Source organism: Misgurnus anguillicaudatus, chromosome 8 (assembly GCF_027580225.2).
Source record: "Misgurnus anguillicaudatus chromosome 8, ASM2758022v2, whole genome shotgun sequence".
NCBI lineage: Eukaryota > Metazoa > Chordata > Actinopteri > Cypriniformes > Cobitidae > Misgurnus > Misgurnus anguillicaudatus.
Window position 1 is genome coordinate 23,641,899 of NC_073344.2, and position 21,187 is coordinate 23,663,085.

General features: G+C 38.1%; 2 protein-coding genes across 2 annotated transcripts; both read right to left on the bottom strand.

Moving 5' to 3' along the window:
• Positions 1-3,783: 3,783 nt before the first annotated feature.
• On the bottom strand, positions 3,784-7,281 carry LOC129450099 (adenosine receptor A1-like). Its single transcript, XM_055212572.2, has 2 exons — positions 6,197-7,281; positions 3,784-4,945 (listed from the first exon to the last, which is right to left on the bottom strand). The coding sequence occupies exons 1-2, from the start codon at positions 6,526-6,528 to the stop codon at positions 4,258-4,260; spliced, it is 1,020 nt and encodes a 339-aa protein (XP_055068547.2). The 5' UTR covers positions 6,529-7,281; the 3' UTR covers positions 3,784-4,257.
• A 5,765-nt stretch (positions 7,282-13,046) lies between these two features.
• On the bottom strand, positions 13,047-19,459 carry LOC129450880 (adenosine receptor A1-like). The gene is made up of 2 exons (XM_073870507.1): positions 18,304-19,459; positions 13,047-14,007 (listed from the first exon to the last, which is right to left on the bottom strand). Exons 1-2 carry the CDS (start codon positions 18,633-18,635, stop codon positions 13,344-13,346), a joined length of 996 nt encoding a protein of 331 aa, XP_073726608.1. The 5' UTR covers positions 18,636-19,459; the 3' UTR covers positions 13,047-13,343.
• Between the last annotated feature and the right edge of the window lie 1,728 nt (positions 19,460-21,187).

The following is a 21,187-nucleotide window of genomic DNA, read 5'->3' on the forward strand; positions in this document are numbered from 1 at the left end:
CCAATCAAATTGTCAGGGCGGGCTTTATACGATGATGGACAGATAATCAACAGTAACGTAATGAACCACGTCACCAAAGAGCGCGTGTGTTGAATGGCTGCCGCTGTAGAGTTCAGCTGTGTGGTTTCTGACATTGAGTCTGTTCTAAAAGATATCGACAGAGCATTGATTTTAAAAGAGGAACAGAGAAACGCGAGCAGGGCATTTGTTGATGTTTTTGCCGTCCTTCCTATTCGGCAAAAGTTGGTCGCAACTGAAATGGCTAACGTTATCACGGCGATGCAACTCAGCGTGCACGACGAGATGGATATAATTAGCGGTCGTTGCCAGCTTCTTTTCGGAAGCCCGGAATCGTGGTTGCTGAATAAGTGGAGGGACATGCTAGGCTCCAATATTTTCAAGCCAACGTAATGGGTATCGTCGTGGATGAAGTTCACCTAACGTACAAATGGTAAGAGATAGTTTTACTCTATGACTTAGTAAATACTTCATGTTGTGATATAAACGAAATGTTGTATTAGTAGGTGTTGATGTACATTCGCTAACTCAGTATAATCACAATGTTAGTGTCATTGTAGCGAAATAACTAGCAGTTTGGGCAGGCTGCAAAGACGTAATTTCAACATACGTCACACACTATGTTGCTCTGATTGGTCGTAGGTCTATCCAATTGAGTGCAGAGGCATTTTTCGGTTGAGACACGCCTCATAATTATAGCTCAATGGAGCGGTATCAGACTCAAATTCTGACTAGAATTGAGTATGACAACGTCAGGCTAGGTTACTACTACACTGTAAACAATCAAAGTTGGATCAACTTTAAAAAATACTTCAAATGTTAATGCCTAAATATATAAAGTATTTCAACTTAAATTTTCTTCTTTAAAGGGACAGTAAGAAGGGTTTTAAGTGTTTTATTAATCAAAATCAATGTCTTTATTCATAAATATGTTCTTGTTGGTGTCAAATGACCTCTGCCAGTGATCTGACTTTTCTTTGTAAGCTTATGTGTTCACGCGGTTTATGGTTAAATAAACACATTATATTCCACGTCGTATATTTAGCTCCAGATATCCTCAAAGATTTGTAGCTTTGTAGATATGTAGGTCCAGATATCCTCAAAGATTTCCTCCAGATTCCTCAAACACTTTGATTTTGTACAAAACTCATCGATCTGAAAAGCGCTGTGTCCCTGATTGGCCAGCTATATCTGTACAATGTGATTGGTCTGAATACCTCTGATGTCAGCCGGAACTGTAATGCTCCTTACCATGTTTGAAAGATACACTCGCAATGCTAATAGACCGTTTCAAATGATGTAAACAACACTGGTCCAGAAACACTTCCTGTTACAGTTTGTGACAGTATTTTTTTTATTTCACAAATATCATTACCTTTAAGATGTTTAACTTCTGTTAATTCAGGTTTATTTTATCCCAACGTTTATCTAGTGTTAAAAAACTAAAAAAAACAGGAAGTGCTTCTGGACCAGTGTTGTTTACATCTTTTGAACTGGTCTATAGGAGTTACTTACAGACTGAGTCTGTGGTGACTGGATGTCTCTTTTCATTTGAAGCTCACACTTATAAAGTTGTCTGTGTGGGTGAGGGGTGTTGTTTTGTCAACAGTCTTAAAGGTTCAATAAGTAGGATTTACCAACCCAGTCTCACGGCAAGTCGTGTTATAGTAACGAAAATTTTGATTAATTTATCAATTTCTATCAATGGCTGTTCGTGTCTGTGGCACGACATTCTTTATCGCATCATTTTATATTTTGTTTTCTCATCGTTGTTTTCTATTTTTTGACCATTGTCGCTTGGGGCTTGCGTTAGAATGCGACTTCCTAACCCAAACCCCAACTCTAACCCCAACTCCAGGCGAGAATAGTTTTAAAAGTGGACGAAAAACATGTAGAAACCAATGCAAAAAATAACATCCTAACGCAAACCACGGATCTAACCCTAACCCCAAGCGACAATGATCCAAAAATAGGAAACAACGATGAGAAAACAAAACATAAAATGACGCGACAAAGAAAGTCGTGCCACAGACACAAACAGCCATTGATAGAAATTCGTGCTGGGAAGGACGAAAAAGACATTAGTCTCCAGAGACACGAAAAACAGCGGAAATTCGTGTCATCAAACACGAATAAATTAATCAAAATTTTTCGTTACTATAACACGACTTCCCGTGAGACTGTGTTGGATTTACCCCTAGTGTTGAAATTGTATTTTGCATTCAAACCAATAGTGCTCTCTAGCGCCTCGCTTTTCCAAATGCGTGTTGCAACTACGGTAGCGGTTATGTACTTACCGATCTCCTTGTCCGTTTCAGCTGGTTCACGTGTTCTGAATGAAAAAGCGTTGTGGAAACGTGCGGTGGAAAGACATGAAGCCTCCTTGGACTTACCCGTTCAATGCAAGTAATTCTAAGCTTACAAAGTCAGATAACTGGCAGAGGTCATATTTATGAATAAAGACATTGATTTTGAGTAATAAAACACTTAAAACTCTACTTACTGTCCCTTTAAAGTTGGCATGAAATGGTGTATTTTACCTGTAGTGACATATCTCAGTAAAACAGCTTCTGAAATTAAATAAAGATAGGGCAGGACTTTGTCCATCAAGAACTGATTGGATTGTTTGTAGTTGGGTCATGTTGCTAATTGATCTTTTCCCGCCCAGGTGCCATAGCTCGTGATCGGAATGTAAAGAGGAATCAATTCTTTTGAGAAGGGAAGGAGATTAGCATTTTTTGATTAAAGATTATAAGGGCACATGAATTTGTAATAAAAAAACAAAGCTCAAAGAGAAGTCATTTGTAAAAATAAGTACCACATTAATTCCCCAAAATTAATAGTTTTTAATTTCAATTTCATTATTGTGAGTAATATAACAAAGAACGAACGCAAATGCAAACGTGACAAAAAAATAATATATTAACAAAACAGGGAAAACAAAACCCACGAGGGGGCAAAACAAGACAGGGTAAATGCAACACTAAACTTAACATAAACCAACAATAAACCTTTCATAACATATAACAGACTAGTGATGGGTCGTTCACGAACGAGCCGGCTGTAAGAGCTGATTCTTTGTAGCGAACGAGCAGAGCCGAATCTTCAGAAGCAGGCAGGGGTGGGACCGTAAGAGCCGGCCCCTCTAAGGGAGCCGAGCCAGAAGAGCCGAATCTAGGAAAAGAGCCGGACTGCCCACCACTATAACAGACTAAATAACTCTCAATACTCACAGATGACTGACACAGGAAAATGACAAGCTGTGTGACAAGACGAACAAGCACAGAACATCAAACACAAGGAGAATAAATAGGGACAACTAATGAGGGACACAGCTGAAATCAATAACAAGTAAGGGAGCGGGTAAAAAGTGACGAGACCCGGGAAATGCGTGGTCAGAATAAACCAATACTAAAATCACGCCTTTACCACATAAAACATGGTACTGCCAGGACCCTGTCACAAAGACTAGATATAATTTTAGACCTGATTCCGACAGGATCCTGACAATTATGACTTTAACAAAAAATGTATTAGCGCAACACTTATGGAAACTTTGTTAAATCTTATGCCGGCCCCAAACTACAAAGGTTACTTAAGGTCATGGTGTCAAGAAATCTTTTTACAGTATCTAAAGTATTCCGTATAAAAATAAACCATACAGTATGAAAATATTTTAAGCATACAAAGTATAATTGAAATGTTGTATTTTAGCACAAGATTAAATACATTTGAAATTGTGCTTTACAACAATCAAATCTCAAATAATATATAAATACAAAGTACAAATTTAATTATTTTAAAATACCAAACTTTAGATTAGTTAATAATTAGTCTGGCAGTATATCAAAATTGACCTAGCTTAACTTATCAAAAATATCTACATAACAGTTTTTTCAGCAGTGTGGTACTCGAGACATTTCCTTTTTTTTTTTTAAACTTCAGCATGTGTGTTAAGAGCGAGATGCTGTGATAAAAAAATCAGCTCAGAACTTCAAGTTGTCGGTGTTAAATACACAAATCTGCAGTAAGCAGAAATAATAGCAGGCTACATTTTAAAGTTTTTGCAATAAAGCTGATATCAGTCTTCTATTTGCACTCAATAAACTACGGTATTGCTTAAAAAAATCTAGTAATATATCAGTATATATTATCAGTAATATAATGCAGTATATCATTTATATCAATATACATTTACAGTATGATGCATATTACTAGAAATTACATAACCGTCCCATGCTAAAGATCTTGACTAATGGTCAAAACCACCTCCGGTGTTTGAGCATTTTTCACTTTATACCTGATGTTAGTGTTTGAGCTGCTGACGGTTTTATCCAAGTTCTGGCTGTTTTGATCAGTGTTTTGCTTCCAGCTTGTGAGCTTCATCAAGATGTTTTTATATGCAGTCTTAATCTTTGGGACCTTGAAAGCATACACTATTGGGTTAACTGCAGAGTTGCCATGAGAAAGTAGAATACCTATGTGAACGACAAGAGACGGCATGTTTAGACTCGGGTAAAAATAGCTCAACGAGTTCATTATGTGAATCGGGAACCAGCAAATAGCAAACAGAGCCAACACCAAAGCCAACGAGCTGGCCAATCTCCGCTCTTTCTGAAGAAAGGACCTGGACTCCGCAGCTTGACCGATTCCTTTTCTCAGTTGTTTAGATATCGTACAGAAGATATACAAATAGAGGGCAAACATGATCAAAGTGGGTGGGACGATGCAAATGAAAAAGAAGAAGTTGACCAGGTACGACATGGGAATGACTGCAAGAAATTGGCACGTGAAGGTTGAGGTGCCGTTTGTTGTGGGGTCTTCGTTGTGCCATCCAAACAGGGGAACGAAACCCAGAAAAGAAGCAGAAACCCAACAGATGGTGACCGCTGCCCACAGGTTTTGTTTCTTGATCGCTCCTCTGTACCTGGAAATAAGAGGAAATTTACTGGTGGTTTTATTAAACATCATAAGTCAGTATCCTATAACATTTCTGGAAGAAGTTTCGTAAGTGTCTTCCTTTTTTTAAGTTAATGACTGTTCTATTGCAATTTACCTTTGTACTACACACAATGGTCAGGAGGATGTCAAATTCATATTTCTAATATGAGGTGTTCCTAATTTTGGTTGTCCTTGTAACAACTATAAACAAATTCGTCGGATGTTGCTGCGGGAAGCTCATCAATATGATTTTTGACTTTGTGCATTTGCGCTTTTCTCTCAGTAGAGAGAAAGGTCATGCACTAACATACTGGTTTTGTACTGGTCACAATGCTCCACGTGATACGAATTCGCAGGTCAAAGTTCACCAGACCTGAACTTTGCTACACATCGACCTGCGAAATAGCAACGCATGAGCTTGCGTTTCCAATATGACGCATTCTCATGTGTATAAATGGAAGTCAATGGAAAAAAAGTCCACGCCTGTGTGACCACGGCTTAACTGATGAGACACGGATGATGTGAACTCCACTGCTTCACTCTCATTGGTTGTCACTCCTGAAAGTCACCCATCATTTGCATAAAGTTTAACTGTTATCAACTTTGTTGCTTAGCTGGACACACCCACTTCCTGTCACAACAGTCACTGTCGCTCATGTCGCCGGACATCAAGCAAGCTTGCATTGAAATGAATGAGATTACGTCACTTCGCCATTGCTAGTTGCCGGCCCCGGCCCCCAGTTTGAGAACCACTGGTTTAACCCACAATGCAAAAAGTGAAAGTTGGATTAACTTAAAAATTTTAACCTAAAGTGAAAGTAACACTTAAAAAATATGTTTTGTCAACTTAAATTTTTCAGCTAAAGTGAGAAATTGTATGGTGATAAATTACTTTATCTAAAAATAAAAAATCCAACTTTTTAGGTGTTACCAATCGAAATAATTTTTACAAATTTTCTCACCTTAATTTTTAGTTAACAAAACTTAATTTTTTAAGTGTTACCAATTAAAGTATTTTGTTTAAGTAGATCCAACTTTCACTTTTTACAGTGCATTGTTGGGTCAAATATAAACATTTTCTGGATTAATGTAACCCAACAGCTGAGTTTGTCCCTTTTTGACCCAAAGCTGTGTTGAAAATAACTTATGCATTGCAAATAATGCAATTTAATCCACAATATCTATACATTTTCTAGATTAGTCTTATATGAAATTGTAACTCAATAAATGAACTAACCTGAGGGGATTATGGACCCGCAAGAATCGATCTACAGCGATAGCAAGCAGGGAATGAACGGAGGCTTGGGTCAACACAATGACCACACAGCTGATGAACAGACAAGTGTAAAATCTCGTCTGTACTCGTCCATCAATTAACACAGCCAGAGGTACGACCACAGCGCCCACCAGAAAATCAGCCACCGCCAGTGATACAACAAAGCAGAACGTGGTCTTACGAAGAACCCGGCTCGACCAAACGGCCCAAATCACCAACAGATTGCCAAGACAACATAATAAAGCTATAAAAACCTCAGAGACCGTATAGATCACCAACTCACTGTTAGACATGATGAAACAGAAGGAAAGAAACACAAGAGGAACTCAGTTGTGGCAATGGTGGGTTTATTTGACTGTCAAAATATACAGTACAGAAGGAGGGGCGGAGCTCATTTGCTGGGATAACACAGATCATACGGTTTTCATGCAGAAAATTTAATAGCAAATAGGTCACAATTTTCTCAAATGACACTTTCTGATCCCACCTCTTCTTTCCCTTCTCACTGCAAAAAATTACGTTCAACATGCAGGCATATAAAACCTCATTATTTAGGTGCTAACAATTGACATTTTAAACAACTAGATTTGAATACTAAAAGCTTGTGTCCTCACTTTTCAAGTTAAAGATGGTAGAACAAAGAAAACCCCTCATAATAATATAATTTTAAATGTAAAATGAATGATGCAGCATGGTGACTCAAACTAAAAATAGAAAACTATTACTAATATATAGATATAAAGTTTGACTTAAGTCCTCCTCCAGTAGGAACTGATGGCCGGATATCTCTTTTCATTCGAAGTTCACCTCTACAGTATCTAAAATGGTCTTTGTGGATGAGAAGTGTTACATTTACATTTAGTCAATGGAAGAAGTCATTTAGTCACGCTATTGTAAGGCTGTTTTCATATCCTGACACCAAATGACTGGATCCACAGGGGGAGCCATTTTCTAAAAACATTTCATTCCTGTTGAATCTGAAACCTTTCTCAAAGAATTCACACCTACGCCCGAGACAACCACCCCACGGTGCGGAGACAGAAGGGTCACACACTACCTCACTTTCTCGTCTCCCCCTCCTCATTCTGTCAAAGCAAACTGTATATGAAATACTACATTCTACATGCACAAAGAATCTGAATCTGGTCTTGTTTGGTATCATATGAAAAGTTTCAATGCAAGTGCTACAATGGGTTCATTAATGTGACAACAGAATTCAATGATAAATTAAGCAAACTTCACTCAAGGTTGATAGACACCTCCCATCTTAGAGATAAACCAATCACCTACTGTATGCAAATTAAGGACAGTCCCGAGTTTACAACAACCAATCAGTACCAAATTCCTACATGCTTTGTTCTCTTTGGATATTTAAGGGAACTTTGTAAATGGTTCAGGGGGATTTTCTATATTTAGAAATGAACCCCATGATGCTGTGGCTTTGACATTCTGTGTTGCTCGGTAAATGTTGACACTGAAATATATATTTGAAACAATTTTAAAAATGAATTATGCAGCATGTTTCCTCAAACTAACACTAGAAAATTATTACTAATATGAAGCCTGTTTACACTTGGTGAAAGATGCATGGTCAATCGAATCACAAGTGGATGACGCTAAATACAGCGTATTATTTATTTCATTTTTTCATTCTGCAAGCATATGAATACAAATACAGCAGGGAAAATAAGTGTTTGACACATCAGCATTTTCCAGCAAATTTCCACCAGATCTAGCCATCAAGCCAAGTATTAAATTCATACAAAGAAATCAGAACATTTAAGTATACAAGTTGAGTCATAATAAATACAGTGAAATGACACAGGGAATAAGTATTGAACACACTTTATTTAATACTTTGTAGAAAAGCCTTTGTTGGTGATTACAGCTTCTAGACGCCTCTGTATGGAGGGACCCGTCGTCTGCATTGCTCAGGAGTGATTCTGGCCCATTCTTCCACACAAATGGTCTTTAAATCTTGAAGGTTCCTTGGGCCTCTTTTATGAACTTTGATCTTCAGTTCTTTCCATAGATTTTCTATGGGATTTAGTTCAGATGATTGACTGACCACTTCATTGTTTCCTTGGCCTTGTGTTTGGAATCATTGTCTTGCTGAAATGTCCACCCTATTTTCATTTTTCAGCTTTCTGGTAGATGGCAGCAGATTTTTATCCAGAATGTCCCAGTACATTTTTCTATTCATCCTGCCTTCAATAATATGAAGTATGCCAGTACCCTTTACTGAAAAGCAGCCCCAAACCATGATGCTTCCACCCCCAAACTTAACTGTTGGTATGGTGTTCTTGGGGTGGTGGGCAGTGCCATTTCTTCTCCAAACATGGTGTGTTGAATGACTGCCAAAAAGTTCAATTTTGCTTTCATCTGACCATACTATAGTCTCCCAATAATCCACAGGCTTCTACAAATGGTCTTTCACAAACTTTAACCGAGCATCAACATGCTTTTTGTTCAGCAATGGAGTCTTGCGTGGTGAGCGTGCATGACTACTTGTGTTCAGTGCATTGCTTATAGTTTTCTTTGAAACAACAGTACCTGCTGATGCAAGGTCTTCTCGAAGTTCTGCCCGAGTGGTTCTTGGCTCTTGGAGAACTCTCCTGATTATTCTTTGGACTCCTTGGACAGGGATCTTACGTGGAGCAGCTGATTGTGGCCGGTTTATTGTTAAGTGATGCTTTTTCCATTTCCAGATAATGGCCCCCACAGTGCTCACAAGAACATTCAGCATTCTGGAAAAGCACCTATAGCCATTTTCCCATTCAACAATAAGATTACGAAGATCTTGAAGTCTTTCCTGTGTGCCTCATGAAAAGCCTTTATATACCATATATAGAGTGGAGATCTTGAAAATCTTCGGTTGCACGGTTGCATGTAAACTGAGACAAACGGAAGTTTAAGCAGGCAACGTCACAGAGTATGCGCCAGAGCTCGCACCTACGTCAAAAGTGCGACCTATGTTTACATGTGACTGCTACTCTGAACGCTTCCAAGATCACATTTATGTTCCTGCAAACTCGTTTTGTGTGTTTGTATTTGCAAATACAGCTGCTCCATTATGTCGAGGAGCAGAGACGAGTGCTTGGAGGTCAGCAATTTTACGCGTGTTTGACTTCATGCGGCGCTGCAAAAACCGACAGATGGATGATGTCAAAGTACCGCGAGAGCAATTCAAAATTAGACCTCTACGTGTGATTCCTCAACTCGCTCCCGCGGTCCTTTGACGTCATCGATCACCTAGTCTACTGCAACAGCTCCTCCCTCCAACATGAAGAACCAGTTCGCGTCACCACCAGCGCTGCCGGTGATTGGCTTACGTGGGCTTGAGCTTCTCTTGACGGCATATATGCACGGGTACGTGTACATAAACACTTTCTGAAAACTGACATGTGTGCACGATATTATTTTTGAAACCGGAGAGCTTGAAATGTCAGTTTATGAAAATAGCCGCCCACGTGTAAACATAGCCTAAAATACCAGGTGTAAACATCTCTCTCTTGTCTTCTTGTGATCCGAATGACCAAAATGCATCTTAATACCAGGTATTAGCAGCTCCATAGATATAGATGCAGTTTCAGGGCTTAAGCCCAGTCCTATACTAACTTAAATGTTAGTGTTGTCTTGACCGAAAACAACTTGCTCTGACATATCTTAAAATATGTCATTGCGAGTGTTGTGTCTGAAGATGCACACCAGTAATGTTTGTTTATAAATAATGCTTATAAAAATGACTTAAATATCCTAATTTAACTAAGGCCTAGTCGTGGTTTAACCTAATCCCTTTCCGGGAATCCACCCCATAAAGTTTGACTTAGACCCTCCAGTAGGAACTGATGACCGGATATCCTTTTTCTTGTGATGTTCACAACTTTTCTAAAGTTGTCTTTGTGGGTGAGAAGTGTTATTTTTGTCTGCACTCTCTTGCTCTTACTACTCTTATGGCTGTTGATGGAAGATATAGTTTCATAGCCACTTTCTGATCCTGCCTCTTCTTCCTCTTCTTCTCACAGCAAAAAATCACGTTCAGCATGCAGCCATGATGTAATAAAAGTCATAGACATTGAAATGATAAGTCCCCCCCGCCCCCCAGTTATGTATGCTCTAGCGATGGCCCTGCCCTTCAGTAGGAACTGATGACAGGATATTTTTTCATTTGAACTCACACCTCTTATATCTAAAGTTGTCTTTGTAGGTGAGAAGTGTTATTTTATCTCTGTATAAGCTCTTATTATGATGGCTGTTGATGGAAGATATATTTTCATAGTTTTTGACGTTCTTATAGCTATAGGTTTGTTGTCTGGGCAATCTGCTGGTGATTTGGGCCGTGTGGAAGAGCGAAGCCCTAAATCAACCCACCTTCTGTTTGATCGTATCACTTGCGATGGCAGATTTTTTGGTTGGATGTGTGGTTGTTCTGCTTTCTGTAGTTGAGGCGGTCACGTTGAAATGTCTTTCCACGTGTATCTCTTTATAAGTTGCGTTCTCATTGTACTGCTTTAAGCCTCAGTGTTTACCCTCCTGGCTATTGCTTTGGATCGATACCTGAGAGTTTGTATTCCCTTAAGGTGAGTTTTTATTTTAAGACTATTGAATACTCTTATTGTTTTAGGGTCATTTCACCGAACATTAATAAACTAGTTGCCTGAGATTTTGAAAAGTAAAATATGCTTTATTAGATTCAGTGTTGAAAAAGCTAAAACAACTTCAGTATTGACAAATTACAATATTCAAATGCACTGTAAAAAGTGAAAAGTTGGAACAACTGAAAAAATTATTTCAATTGGTAAATTAACAAAAATTTGACTAAAATTTAAGTTGAAAAAACTAAAAAGAAATGTGTTACCAATTAAAGATCGTAAAAAATGCAGCATTTTTATGTTACTCTAACTTAACAAATTAAGTTAAACAATTTCAACTTAAAATATTAGATGGAATTGAATTGCAAAATCAAGTTGTTTAACATGCTGCATTTTTATTACGGTAAAGATTTTTTAAAAGTTGATTCAACTTTTCGCTTTTAACAATAGAATGGCACTTTAAACAGTATCTATACCGTACACAAGACGGGTACTTTAATATGTAACAAAAATATTGTTTACTGCATTTTGGCACTTGTGCATTAATAAAACTTCATAAACATGCCAGTTTCTCTAATACTATTGGCTTAAATAATGTGTTACTGTACTGCAGTTACACAAATCTGTCAGCAGGGCTCCTCCAAACACCACAGATTAACAACATCTAAAAGTCATTGTTGAACACTTGACAGCGATGTCATAAATAAAATATATATATTAATGTATACACTGAAAAAAATGATTCATTGAATTTAATCAATTTTTTCAAGGTAAGTGGTTGCAATCAATCCATTGAAGCTACATTTAAACAAAAAAGATTAGTAACGTAAAATAAAATATAAAACTTTTGTTTGGATGTAGCTTGGATGGATTGATTGCAACCACTTGCCTTAAAGGGTTGATTAGATTCAATGAATCATTTTTTTCAGTGTACCTTTTTATATCTAAAGAAAGTTTATTTAATATATTTTTTAAAAAACAGGTTCTTTAGATGTTAAAGGTTCTTTTTGGAACCATTCTGCCAAATATGGTTCATCTATGCAGTGGTGCTTATGTTTGCTAGCTTCTTTGAAGGCATCTTGAGTAAAACATCTATTTAATTAAGCACATGCAAAAGACCTGAACCAGAAGTGATGTGACATGTTTTTTCTCGAATATGGAAGTTTGTTGCGCAAAACCCCCATTGTTCTATTTGGACGTTGGCAGCAGGAGTAGTGATATTACGCAACAGCCGAAAATAGTCCCCTTGGTAACTTTCAATAGAAGGGGACTATTTTTGGGTGCTGGGTAATATCATTGCGCCTCCTACAGTCATGTTACGGCAGCAAAGTCCTTGATTATTACGCCAGAATGAGAGTATAGTTCCTAGCCATATCTGACTAGAAAATGGCAACTTTTAATTTTCTGTAGGTCTTAGTACACGATGTAACTACAGAAGAGTAAAGTTTTAAATAGGAAAACTATCGAAACTCTTTGCTTATTTTTAGCATGATGCTAATGGTCTAATCAGATTCAATGGATTATGCTAAGCTATGCTAAAAGTGGTTCCGCCAGACCTCGAGATCGGCTGAATGGATTCCAAAACGGTAAAAATCAAATGTTCAACTCTAGGGGAGCTGGAAAATTAGCCTATTTTAAAAAAAAGTGAAGTGTCCTTTTAAATGTTCATACTTTAAAGGACACCTATTTCATTGATAAAAACAATGTTATTTTGTGTATTTGGTATTATACAGTGTGTGCGCACAGTTTATGGTAAAAAACCCATTATTTACCACATACCGTACATTTTTGTAGCTCTAGATATACTGCTTTCCTCAAACCCTCTTTTGGAGATTTTAAATTTTGAATAAAATTATAAGGGCACATGAATTTTTAAAAAACAATGAAGCTCATATAAATACAAATAAAAGTAAAAATTTAATTATTACCAAACTTTAGATTTGCTAATCATTAGCTAATCTATAATCATTAGATATCACTATATCAAAATTGACCTAGCTTAACTTATCAAAAATATCTATATACACTGTAACAGTTTTTTCAGCAATGTGGTACTCGAGACATTTCTTGAATGCAGTTTTTAAAACTTAAGCATGTGTGTTATGACCTACCCGTTCTCACCAAGATGCGTACAAATGACACGCAGTGTCATTATCGTGCAATAGATACGCCAAATTCCGATTTTGCGTACGCTTTTTGGTGAGAATGGGTTGGTTATGACAGATGTGTAGCGAGATGCTGTGTTAAAAAAATCAGCTCAGAATTTCAAGTTGTCAGTGTTAAATACACAAATCTGCAGTAAGTAGAAATAATAGCAGGCTATGTTTGAAAAGTTTTTGCAATAAAGCTGATATCAGTCTTACATTTGCAGACATACTCAAGAAACAAAGGTATTGCTTGAAATATCACAATATCAGTTATATAATGCAGTAGATATCAATATACATTTACAGTATATCATGTTAATGATGCATATTACTAGAGATTACATAACTGTCACATGCTAAAGATCTTAACTAGCGGTCAAAACCATCTTGGGTGTTTTTCACCTTATACCTGATGTTAGTGTTGGAGCTGGTAGCGGTTTTGTCCAAGTTCTGACTGCTTTGATCTGTGTTTTGCTTCCAGCTTGTGAGCTTCATCAAGATGTTTTTATATGCAGTCTTAATCTTTGGGACCTTGAAAGCGTACACTATTGGGTTAACTGCAGAGTTGCTATGAGAAAGTAGAATACCTATGTAAAAGACAAGAGGCGGCATGTTGAGACTTGTATTGTAGGCCAACGTGTTTATTATGTGAATCGGGAACCAGCAAATAGCAAACAGAGCCAACACCAAAGCCAGCGAGCTGGCCAGTTCACGTTCTTTCTGCAAAAAGGACCTGGACTCCGCAGCTTGACCAATTCCTTTTCTCAGTTGTTTAGATATCGTACAGAAGATATACAAATAGAGGGCAAACATGACCACAGTGGGTGGGAGGACGTAAACGAAAAAGAAGAAATTGACCATGTACGACATGGGAATGACTGCAAGAAATTGGCACGTGAAAGTTGAGGTGCCGTTTGTTGTGGGGTCTTCGTTGTGCCATCCAAGAAGGGGAACGAAACCCAGAAAAGAAGCAGAAACCCAGCAGATGGTGACCGCTGCCCACAGGTTTTGTTTTTTGATCGCTCCTCTGTACCTGAAAATAAGAGGAAATTTACTGCTGGTTTTATTAAACATCATAAGTCAGTATCCTTTAACATTTATGGCAGAAGTTTCATAAGCATGTACATTTATTTAGTTATTGTTGTATTGCAATTTATCTTTGTACTACACACAATGGTCAGGAGAATGTCAAATGACTATTTTTTACTGTGCCACTTCTTCACTGAGTGTCACCCATCTCTTTCAATGAGGTCAATAGGAGGCGTTCCTAATTTTGGTTGTCCTAGTAACAAATATAGCTTGAGTGACCGGATGGAATTCAAGCGCAGTTCAGGCAGATCTCTGATCGCTAACTACACCAGCTGACGCTCAGTTGCTCAATCACTCCACCTGCTTTAATTAACAGTATTTAAGCCCATTCAAGCAGACGCTCTGCAGTCTGTCGCACAGTCAGACAATTGCATAGCAGATTGTAGACTGAACCAGTACTCATGCGATTGATAGGAATTTTATTCCTTACCCTTTTCGGCGTCACCATGGCTTGCTCGAAATCGGAAGATGTTGCAATACTCTCTGTGGAAGTGCCGGAAGACATCCCTTCCGTACACCTCGACTCAGATGGCCTACCCACAGAAGTACAACCTCCTCTTAGAAGAAGCACTAGACTAGACCCTCGAAAAAATCCTGGCCGAGTTACATAAACGGGACATTCAGATTCCGCACCATTCCACTCACAAAGATCTCTTTCAACTTTTCCTAGAAACCGCATTCGAACAAGAGCCACCTGAAGCCTCCATTTCACGACCACCCGGTCGGAAAGTTACGCAAAAAAGGAAACACTTATTAGTCGACCATTCCGCAAGCGACATCTCCAAACCACCGAAAGCCTTAACATCGCACCCACAGCCTCAGACTTACGACCCAGTCCTCACAGCTTTGTCTTCCATCCAAAATGCCTTATCTAACATCGACGGAAGGATTCAAGCCATCGAAAACCAGCACGCCACCAGTCCGTCTCCTATCTCATGCACTTCGGGAGTTCACCCACAGGCGACGCTCGCCAGCACATCCCAAACTACCTATAGCCCCAACTTCATGCCCAGAAGAACACTCAGCTCCACAGTTCCAGTAACCTCACCCGAAGTACCTTTCTTTCCGCCAGCCGCAGCAATCACTCCTCAGCTGAGGGCTCAAATCCTGGCAGCCACTGTTTGTTACCGAGGATGTTACTGAACCTGCATGTTCCAAATCTGACGAATATCAGGGAACTGCATTCCCTCTTGAGGTATGCTACCCAATGATGCCTAGGAGCCGCGTGCTCCGAGACAAGCAGTCTCTAGAAGTTAGGCAATCAACTACGTTGTTGTGTTTGGGGGATACATGCCAAAGAATGCATCTTAACGGTGCAGTATGACAACCGAGCCCCTTGATTCCTCAGCCTTTGAACAAATTCAGATAGTAAATCTTTGGTATTCTTAAGTGGTCCTGACTGAAATATAGCTTAAGTGACTGGATGGAATTCAAGTGTAGTCAAAGACATTCTAGCTATTCCCAAGGTGAGACATGGTGACTCCAGAGCATTTAGTAGTTTTGCACTAAAAGTTCGAGCTTTGGTTGGCATGCTTCAATCTCTGGGTCAAGACCATGCCAAATCTGAATTATCCTGTGAAAAAGGAAAAGAATAAATGCAATTGACCAGGTGTGTTTAGGACCTCCTCAATCCCCCACCGCGATTCAGACTAGGTTAGGTTGGGTACTTCAAGGTCCAATACTGATTCCTAACTTGGATGAGACACAGTGTCTCTGGATGGAGTTCAAAGATATGCCACTCCTTTATTGCGTGCTGCTTCTGCTGTAAGGCTACAAGCTTCAACAAATGCAGTTATTTCTTCTCTCGGATGTATAGAGAGGCACCTTGAAGGAACCCCTAAAGCTGCTATTGTGTATGATAAAGAAATAACACAGTTGGAAAAGTCTGGTTACATCTCAAATGTGGAAGCTTTTCATGATTCATCTGAATCCTGGTATCTACCCTATCATATTGTTGAGCATAATGGAAAACCACGAATAGAATTTAACTGTTCACATCAATATAAAGGCATATCATTGAACAGCCAGCTCCTTCCTGGTCCACAATTAGGCCCCTCCTTTCTCTGCGTCCTACTCCGGTTCCATCAGTATCCAGTGGCAATCAGTGGTGTATAAAATCCATGTTTCACCAAATTAGGCTACTACCAGAAGATTGCCCACTGCTATGTTTTCTCTGGCGCAATATGCAGAGGTCAAATCTAAAAAAGTAATGTACTTTTAAAGCAAGCACAACAACAAAGTTTCCTCAGAGTACCAGTGCTTGAAGCAAGGTAAACCTGTTGAATCTCAAAGTCGCCTCCTTATCCTTTCTCCAGAACTGAATGAAGAAACATGACTTATTGTAGTGGGCGGCAGACTAAGACGAGTAAAGGATTTTGAACCAGGAATTGTTCATCCAGTTGTTCATTGTCCCTTAACATCCATTGTCCCATTTAATTATCAAAGATTGTGATGAGAAAGTGTTCCACCCTGGCCCAGAGAACTTCGGCGTAACTACTGGATAATTAAAGAGAGACAAGCTGTAAAGAAACATCAGTGGTCTTGCTTAGAATGCAAGAAGTGGAGAGCAAAACCGTCTATTCCTGAAATGTCAGATCTCCCCTCCTCTAAGCTCCAATTGTGTAAACCTCCATTTTGGTCCACTGGAATGGATTGTTTTGGCCCCTTCCATGTTAAGGTTAGTCGTAGGACAGAAAAAAAGAAGGGGCATCCTCTTCAAGTGCCAGACCACTCGATGTCTACATATTGACTTGCTAACTAGTCTAGATGTGGACAGTTTCCTGATGGCACTACGTTGCTTTATATCTAGAAGAGGTAAGCCCTATGAAATTCTTAGTGATCAAGGGAGTAATTTTTGTGGTGCTGCAAGAGAATTGAAGGAAGTCTTCCCGAACCTTACCACTTAATTACAATTTAAATCGGAAAATCAGCAGATTACATTTAAATTTAATCCACCACAAGCCCCTCATTTTGGAGGATCATGGGAGAGTTCGTAAGAGGAAGTCTTTACGAACAGTCCTGATAGAAATTGAAGGGGTGTTAAATTCAAAACCATTTGGTTATGCCTCATCTAACATCTCAGATTTTGATCCCATTACCCCAAATCCTTGGGGTGGCGGGACTCTTCTCTGCCACAGGTGATTTATGCCAACACAGAGTTCCTGGGCCGTAGATCTTGGCGTCACAGCCAAGTTCTTGCTGACAGGTTTTGGACATCCTTTATTCACTATTATTTGCCAGGTCAGCAACTGCGTCAAAAATGGAATAGGGAACAGCCCAATTTAAATGATTCTACAGTCATCTTAGTTATTGATCCTCAACTTCCACGAGCATCATTGCCATTTCCTTTGGTGGCCAGCTAAGACCCCATAATTATATTGGGATGGGCAAAAAAATCACTAGAGAGATAACTTCTATACATTCTACAGAATTTGTAAATCACAAACATACTCAAAGGATTTAAGTTAAACAATTGATTTCCAATGCTATACAAAAGAAGGAAAATGTATGCTGATAATTTCTGAATAAAACTCCTGATACACCATCTTTAACTTTTATGAAAGGAAACTAGGTAAATAATAGAGGTGTAACAATACATGGATATGGAACAATACATCGATTTTATTTCTAACGATCTGATGCATCGATGCCACACGTAAACAAATCGATTTGAGGCACCTTTATTTTGACACTCTCCACATACTCATTTCTTGACCTAACGTCCATCTATGCGTTTCCGCCAAAGTGTGCATTTCTGTTTATTTTCATCTGCTAGCGTCAGCAAGTGAATGTGATGCAGCAACAAAGCGGTTGAAGCAGCAAAAACACAGCGAAAAAGAAAACTTAAATTTTTCAGCTTAAGTGAGAAATTATATGGGGCAAAAAATAAGAAAAAGTAATTTTTAAAAGTTTTCTCACCTTAATTTTTTTTCACTTTAAGTGAAAAATGTAAGGTAACAAAACTTAATTTTTGAAAAAATGACACCAATTAAAGTAATTTGTTTAAGTAGATCAAACTTTCACTTTTTACAGTGCATTGTTGGGTCAAATACAGGTATAAACATGTTCTTGGTTAATTTAACCCAACAGCTGGGTTTGTGTTTTTTTGACCCAACGCTGGGTTGACAATAACTTATGTATTGCAAATAATGCAATTTAATCCACAATATCGATACATTTTCTAGGTTGGTCTTATATGACATGAAAAACTAAAAACTGTAACTTTAACAAATGAACTAACCTGAGGGGATTATAGATACGCAGGAATCGATCCACAGCAATAGCGAGCAGGGAATGAACGGAGGCTTGGGTCAACACAATGACCACACAGCTGATGAACAGACAAGTGTAAAATCTCGTCTGTACTCGTCCATCAATTAACACAGCCAGAGGTACGACAACAGCACCCACCAGAAAATCAGCCACTGCCAGTGATACAACAAAGCAGAAGGTGGTCTTACGAAGAACCCGACTCGACCAGACGGCCCAAATCACCAGCAGATTGCCAGGACAACATGCTATAGCGATAAAAACCTCCAAGACCGTATAGATCACCTTCTCACTGTCAGACATGATGAAGCAAAAGGTAAGCAACACAAGAGGAACTCAGTGGCAATGGTTGGTAGAATAGGAAATCCCCTTTGGTAGTCAGATGCTGAGTGCTCACATGTGCATATGTAACGTAAAAAAAACTCATTTTTTAAAACATGCTGGGATAACATGGATCATCAGGTTTTCCACAAAGTGCAAATCATGCAGAAAATTTAATAGCAAATAGGTCACAGTTTTCTTTAATGCATTGATTGAGACTTTATACTTCTCACTGCAAACATATACATTCAACATGCAGGCATATAAAACCACATTTTTTAGGTGCTATCAGTCGACATTTTAAAAGATAGTTCATTCATTTAAATTTAAATACTGAAGCTTGTGTTTTAAGTAAAAGATGGTGGAAAAAAGAAAAACCCCTCATAATAATACAATTTTAAATGTAAATTAAATTATGCAGCATGGTTACTCAAACTATAAGATTTGACTTATGGCCTCCTTCAGTAGGAACTGATGGCCGGATATCTCTTTTCATTTGAAGTTCACGTGTATCTAAAATAGTTTTTGTGGGTGAGAAGTGTTACATTTCGTTGTTGAGATGCTTTTGTCCGAAGCCACATTCAAATAACAAGGTAACAATAGAAGCAAGTCTTAACAAAGTACACATAGCCAAGGGTTTTTATGACAAAGGTAAAGATAGAAAAATAGAAAAAGACATTAGCAAGCGAGGCTTTTAGCTGATTCCTAAAGACTCAAGACCCAGAGTCAACAGATCTTGTCGCAACTGGCAGATTATTCCAAAGATGTGGATGTGGAAAGTTGGTACGCGATAGTGATTTTTTTTCTGGTTTTAGAATGACAGAAGTTCAAACGTCACAACTTACCCCATAGTTGGGTTCATTGTAAAAGTCAGGGGGTTAGTTGTAACACTTGCTAAAAATGAAGTTTGCAGGCAAATATTTCAATACTATTTTGTCTATATACTTAAAGTGGATATTGTTTATCTGTTTATAATAGACAGGTATCCACACTATTCATCCCTCATCTAACAATAGTTCAATTATAAATGGACACAAATGTATAAATATGTGAGAAAAAGCAGCACAATTATGACAAAACTTTTTTATGTGACCCACTCTGTAATAACCATAATGAGATAATGGGCATCAAAGTCAGATTTTAGTCAATCATTTCATTATGATTTTAATTTTTGACGTGACATTATTCAATCAATACTTAGGATATGAACAAAAACAAATTTGACACACAATTTTTTATAAGACAGGCACATTTATTTTGTTGGCAGCCAGCAATCATTCGTGTGTTATTTAAAACAACGGCAAGAATTACGTAACGTTAGCGGTTTTCATATCATAAGTGCTGAGGGGTTAACACAGCGTTACAATTAACCTCGCTGGATCAAAATATTTTCAAGCCCACCAAAAAAGTTGCTAAGACCTGCAGACATATTTCAAAACGATGCTATGTTTTAGTCAACAAGACACTGATTAATGTGACATAGCATTGAATTTGGTATCTTACACACCCAACTTAGAAACCGAAAAAAACATATGATGAAAAAATGTACTTACATGCCACTTACATTTACTTACAAAACATTTGTTCATCAATAACTCTCTGGAAAAACATTATACATTTCCAATAATTTGCGGGAGATCGTCTTTTAGCAGCGTGAAAAAATAGCTGAAAAACAAAAGCTCAACCTTGTGAAACAATCCGTGTTACAACTTACCCCTCGTTTTAAAGAACGTGCATCCCTATCATCCACTCCAGTAATTGACGAGAGAAGGATGACGTGAACTCCACTGCTTGCTCCCATTGGTAGTTGCTCCTGAAATTCATAAAGTTAAACTTTTCTTAACTCTCTTGCAGTGCTGGACATGCTTATACAGTCGCCAATGGTCTCTTTCGCTTGTGAAAAAGCACACAAATAATTTTAAAATACCAATTAAGATTTAAAGGGGACATTCCAGAAGACGTTTTTAAGATATTAAATAAATCTTTGATGTCCCCAGAGTACATATGTGAAGTTTTAGCCTAAAATACCATATAGGTAATTTATTGGGCATGTTAAAATAGGCAATTTATGGGGCTGAGCAAAAATGCACCGTTTTTGTGTGTATCCCTTTAAATCCAAACGAGCTGCTCAGGTGGGCGGAGTCTTACGAAAGAAGTTAGTGAGCGATGTTAAGCATTATAAATATGAACAAGTTTAAAAAGTCAATTATCTGTTTTATGCATACTAAATACATGTTTATCAGTAGATGGGGAACATTGTGGAATAAAAATAAAGACTTACAGTAAGGTCTCATGTTGCCCTTGTTTTAAACAGGCATAATGAGTTTCAGCATGTTACAATAAAATACACGTTCACAAACACTCAGAAGTTTACTTTTTGACCAAACCACACGAGCACATTTAAATGATCTGTAATAAAACAACACGTTTAATGCTTAAACTTCAGAGAAACAGATCAAATGACATGTTTAAGTTTATTGTGCACACATATTGAACACATTCGCGTTTCTGTCAGTCTCTCATCTATTTTGTAA